General features: G+C 32.8%; 1 protein-coding gene across 3 annotated transcripts in view; it reads left to right on the plus strand.

The window, feature by feature from the left end:
- Positions 1 to 5,648, plus strand: part of FSTL5 (follistatin like 5) — a 766,041-nt gene extending 760,393 nt beyond the window's left edge. For all 3 annotated transcript variants that reach the window (XM_045464161.1, XM_045464179.1, XM_045464171.1), the window contains exon 16: positions 3,131 to 5,648. In XM_045464161.1, the coding sequence (XP_045320117.1) occupies positions 3,131 to 3,833 (703 nt within the window). In that variant the 3' untranslated portion in view covers positions 3,834 to 5,648. The remainder of the gene's footprint in view (positions 1 to 3,130) is intronic.
- Positions 5,649 to 6,000: the final 352 nt, after the last annotated feature.

Below are 6,000 nucleotides of genomic sequence, written 5' to 3' on the forward strand. Positions count from 1 at the left end.
AGAGGGAAATTTTGAATTAGAGACACCACTTCCTACCCAATAAATCAGTAGTGAAAAATTGAAGGCATTCTCATGCATCTGCTTATGTAGCTAGATCTCTAGTCCTAAAGGAGCATGCAGCATGGATGCCAAAATAGATGTAATTTTATCACCCCACATGGAGCTTTTGCATTTTTAACGGGACCATTTTTTAAAATTTTAATTACCTCCAAAAGAGGCCGAATAGTATCACAGAAAACTTGAGTGCATTCTTTAGTATTAGAGTTAAAATAGTTCATGAGTAGTTGGAGCTTTCTCATTCTTCTTCATTAGCATTCAAAAACCATTGCCAAGGGATTGGAAGACTCAAGGTTAAGAGAGGAGCTGAAATGCCAAAACTTGATTGGCTTATTGCTTTTATTAACTGTGAATATTACTGCTTTTGTCTCTGGGCACATGTACAACACATAACATAAAAAAGACGATATCTTCCATTATTATTCAAAATTTCATAAATAATAGCACATACAATCATATACACACTTGTATATCCTTAATGATTATCCATTAATGGAAAAATATCCCTTTACAATAATCAAAGTTAATTATTTATTAAGACAAGTAGGAGAGTGGAGAGTGATATCTAAGATTTTACAGTGTTTTTGATGTTGACAAAAAACAATGGGACTCAGTTTTCAGTTTGAGGTTTGGTTTCTTTTCTATTTTTTAATATTCAGTAGTATTTAAGAGCTTTGCTAGGTTATTAATATTTTAGTGGAAAAACTAAGAAGTGTTTTTTTAATAATATTAATGTTTCTTCATATCATTATAATTAAAACTAGAACTTTATCCTAAATAGGTATGGTATGAGCTGTCTTTACTGAAATGACACATAGTTATTAAGGACACAGGAGAGAGAAGGATCCAGGAAATAAGCCGAAATGGTGAATGTCATTCTGAAATACACCAGGAATGTTATTTTCAAAATGATTACTTTATTCCATCTCGTGTAAATAGAATAAGTGATAATTACTAAATTAAGTCATAGTATAGCAGAATGCTATAATTAAACATTAATCACTAAGTTGTCATTTTTTCATTAATCATTTCCTAGACTCATTAAAAGCAGGGAGAGATATGTTGGTCCTTAATATATTCCCAGCACCTTGTATTCGGTAGATGTTCAATAAATGCTTAAAACTTTTTTTTAAAAAGGATTAGGTATACATTGTAGTTTTTCTTTTGTATAGATGGAGTTGTAATCTCTCTAAGGACAAATAGTCTCTTCATCAATGTTCAAATATAGCGAAAATTACAATATGGTTTCCCAACCATATATAATATGAGAACATAGAAGCAGTTACAACTTTATATCCATTTCAGTAAAGTATTTGTGCTTATGCACTTGCTGCTTTCTACAATTACAACACAGGAATGATGTTTGACAACATTCATCTTATCTTCTCTATGATATTAAAGATGAGTTTATTTATATTTTTGAGCTTGCCATGTGCTTATATTTGAAATTTTCAGGAACTATTACCCCAAATGCACTATATGTATGTGTTATGTGTGGAAATGGTCATTTTTACATAAATAAAATTTTGTGTAAATATTAGCATATTGAAAATGATTCCTGCAGGTGACAATAACATAATTGGGTATCATTAGAGTTTTTGTTTGTTTTACATTGTCACAAGTCATCTTATTTTTTTTTCATTTATTAGCACAGTCAGTGTAATAATAGATGCCTTTTTTTTTATATTTAAGGAGCTTTTGAAAATATTAGGATGTGTTTTTTTTTTTTTTTAATTTTTTTTTTTTCAACATTTATTTATTTTTGGGACAGAGAGACAGAGCATGAACGGGGGAGGGTCAGAGAGAGAGAGGGAGACACAGAATCGGAAACAGGCTCCAGGCTCTGAGCCATCAGCCCAGAGCCCGACGCGGGGCTCGAACCCACGGACGGCGAGATCGTGACCTGGCTGAAGTCGGACGCTTAACCGACTGCGCCACCCAGGCGCCCCAGGATGTGTTTTAATCAATATTATTAACAAAAAATAATAACAATATTATTAACAAATACTAGGTTGTGTTTTAATCAATATTATTAACAAAAAAAGTAGAGTTCTTCATTGACCAGTATCCTTTCAGATATAATTTCGTATAGTAGCCCCCATCTCATTTTACCTTATTTAACTTACTTATTTTTCATAAGAACCCACTGGTCTTATGGGTCTCAGTTTAAAAATACATTTACATTCATCACAGGGACTTATAATAATTTGTAGCGAGTATTCCAGACAAATGCTGTGAAAAATACTGAAGTAGTTAAAGAGGACACCAAAACAAATAAGAAATATTTACTTTTAAATGAACTTTAACAGAAGATATCATAAATCTTTAAGGTTTATCATTGTTCAGTATAAGATAACCAATATAACTTAGATATACCACCAGAAACAATAACAATTTAAGCATAGCAAGGTTGAAAATGTAACTTGTATTTAAAACTTATAATAAGTGTTGAAATCATAAAAGTTGTTAATCAAAGTAATCCTAAAATCTAATAAATAGAAGTTTAATAGTTTTCTAGCAAAAAAAAAAAAAAACTTCATTTATTAAGGTAGTCCTGTAAAGTTTATTAAAATGAGAAAGTAGAAAGTGGTGGATAATTGTCTAAGTAGAGATGACTGTCACATTTTTCTGTTGGTCATGAGACAAGAAGGAAATGAAGTGAGTGAAATACCTATATATTCAAGTATTTTATTATTCCTGACTTTAGTAGCAGTAAACCAAACTTGTTCAATATCAGGATTAGAGGCACACAAGATGATTTTTACTTTTTTCCCCCTGTATGGTAAAAGTAAAATTTGTTGTTCCAATTAACTAGATATATTGCTTTTAATTATTTTGTTTTCTACACCATGAGTTACAATTGTTTAGCTGTAATGAAGGAATGACCTAGAGAAAGGAGGAGGGTGGCAAAATTTTAAAGTTTAATTCTAACATGATCGTGACACAAATTGCTGCATAGCCTGACAATTAATGTGTGGACTTGCAGTGGCCCTTTCCACCTGCCCAAGGTACATTTTCATATGGGATTACCCCTCTGTAGTTTCCTGTCTAACTCTGGTTTTCATTTTTTCAGGTTTGGATTTATTCTTCACAAAGATGAAGCTGCATTACAAAAAATTGATCTTGAAACCATGTCATACATCAAGACAATTAACTTGATGGACTATAAGTGCATTCCTCAGTCATTGGCATATACACACTTGGGAGGATACTACTTTATTGGCTGCAAACCTGACAGCACTGGGGCAATTCCACCACAGCTTATGGTGGACAGTGTAACCGACTCAGTCATTGGATTCAATAGCGATGTGACGGGCACTCCATATGTCTCTCCAGATGGGCACTATCTTGTCAGCATTAATGATGTGAGAGGTCTTGTAAGGGTCCAGTACATTACCATCCGAGGAGAAATACAGGAGGCTTTTGATATTCACACAAATCTGCACATATCTGATCTGGCATTTCAGCCATCCTTTACTGAAGCTCACCAATACAACATTTATGGTAGTTCAAGCACACAAACTGATGTGCTCTTTGTGGAGCTCTCCTCTGGGAAGGTTAAGATGATAAAGAGTCTTAAGGAACCACTCAAGGCAGAAGAATGGCCTTGGAACCAGAAGAACAGGCAAATCCAGGACAGTGGCTTGTTTGGTCAGTACCTGATGACACCTTCCAAGGACTCTCTCTTTATACTAGATGGACGACTCAATAAGTTAAACTGTGAGATCACTGAAGTTGAGAAAGGAAATACAGTCATTTGGGTTGGAGATGCCTAGAAGCCCTATTAGATAATTATTGAATGAAGAGTTTTCCAGTACATTGCACTTAACCCATTGTTTAAATTTACAGCTTAACTTTTCAAGATCACACCCTAGTCAAACATAAGTTACTTGATAGACCCAAATAAAACAGATTTTTTCTTTTGCAAAGATGAACACAATTAGTAATATTGGTTGACTGGAAATATTTAACACGACATTTAATAAAAAAAACAGATCAATCACAAGATTCAAATCTATAATTACATTCAAGCCAACAAAGTAGAAATTTAAACAATTAAAAAATAACTGCAGGGAATTTCAGATGACTTTAAGCATTTCATTTTGGAAGTGATTTATCTATTATTTTTTCTCTGTCTTTTGGTATGCTTAAACTAGAAATCAAAAGGTATTGTGGAACCTTAAAATTCTTACTTCAAAATATTCTGTCCCATCCACTGTTTATAATCTTTTGTGCCTTGAAGGGAATGTCACAAGAGGAAAAAGTAGGCTGAAAGCTGCATACTGAACACCCTCATAACTACAAATCTTTTGTCATTAAAAGAGAAAAGTTTAACATCTCTTACACCAAATCCTGTCTTCAGCATTGGTTTAAACCTCAACGAAATATCATTTGAAGGCATAAGTTGGCCTTAGGTCGTACACCAGTGACAAACTCTATTTAATACTTACTATATGGTCTGCAGCATGCTATGGAAAATGAGGAAGAAAGGAGGAAAAATAATTATGAAAAAATGTTTGCAATGTATTCTCTATTCATTTTGCTTTTAATCATTGGAGTGCATTGTATTTTTAATGCAAGTTTGTCTGGGATGTCAACTGCTTACAAATGTTTATTATTAGCAGAATCGATTCCTTTCTTTTCATGTAGTCCAGAATTGAATCAGCAGGAACTTTCAGTTTTAAAAAAGTAGTACCATTTGTATCTGCTTAGAGTAAACCTCATATGGGGAAATTAACACCAAGAACTGATGAATATTAGCGGGTTAGGAGAATTAGTAGCAGAAATTGGAAATAAGGGGATAGCTCCACAGTGGTGAGTAAAGACATACTTCACTATTGTCTTGGCAATTTAAATATAACTCATCAAAGAACTTCATTCCTTAAGAACTTTCTTAAATAACTTCTGCTCAACTCCTACATAATCCTTAAATGACCCCCTCATTAACTGTGTGCTATGGTTTGAAACCTAACTAATCCTCTTATTTGAGAAACTGTATAGAAGTAAAAATTATTGCTTCTTTTTTTTTTAAGGGCAAATAAAAGGCCAGTAGACGTGGATTAAAACTAGAAAGTTGGTTTACTGAAATAAGCAGATAATTATCTAGGCTTAAAGTAATAGCTTACATGTTTGGAGAATCTTTTTACTTATTTTTTTTAATTGTTGCTAAAAATGCTAATGGGCTGTTGAAATGACCTCCGTTTACTGAAGGTAATCCAATAAGGTCTTTTTTAAATACAAATTTTACTCAAGTTTAAATTGTATAAAACTGCTTAGAAACCTGAAATTTTATAGTGTGTAATATCTTATGTATATATAGCATCCTGAGCTGTGTGATGCAGTAGATTTCTTCTTAGCTTAAGGAAACATTATGGGAGGTAGATTTAATAAACAACAAAGATCAGCTTATGTTTCTACTTACCTGCTTTCCTTTTTAGCGATTTTCTCCCTTGTGAACATGAACCATATAAAGTGTCTAATGATTTAATGTAAGTCTGTCTCATACATCCTTCTTCAGTAGCTTACACCATGTGGATGCTCTGTCTGTAGACATTGCTTGATAAAAGGAGAATAAACCTCTTAAATTTTAACGCTTGAGTTCAGTCAATGTTTTAACGCGCATAACAGTGTTTTGCTTTGTTTTTTCTCCACGTGCTCAAACATAGTCTGGTACTCTGCATTATTTTGAAAATTGATGGGATGAGGTAGAGGGCAAGGAAAGTGAGAACAATCAAAAAAAGGTAATTTAGTTTATCTTTTTATAGAAAATGTAAGTTGTATTGCAAATAATGATGTCAGTGATAATGTGGGTATGTGTAAACACTGAAAGTTTAGAAAAAACAAGGTAAAATTATGAGATAATTGCACTAAACAAACAAACAAACAAATAAACACAACTCTATCAAATAGCATATTTCTACTAAACAGAGTAAAAAGGGAAGT

The sequence above is a fragment of the Leopardus geoffroyi genome, chromosome B1 (genome assembly GCF_018350155.1).
Source record: "Leopardus geoffroyi isolate Oge1 chromosome B1, O.geoffroyi_Oge1_pat1.0, whole genome shotgun sequence".
Classification (NCBI taxonomy): domain Eukaryota; kingdom Metazoa; phylum Chordata; class Mammalia; order Carnivora; family Felidae; genus Leopardus; species Leopardus geoffroyi.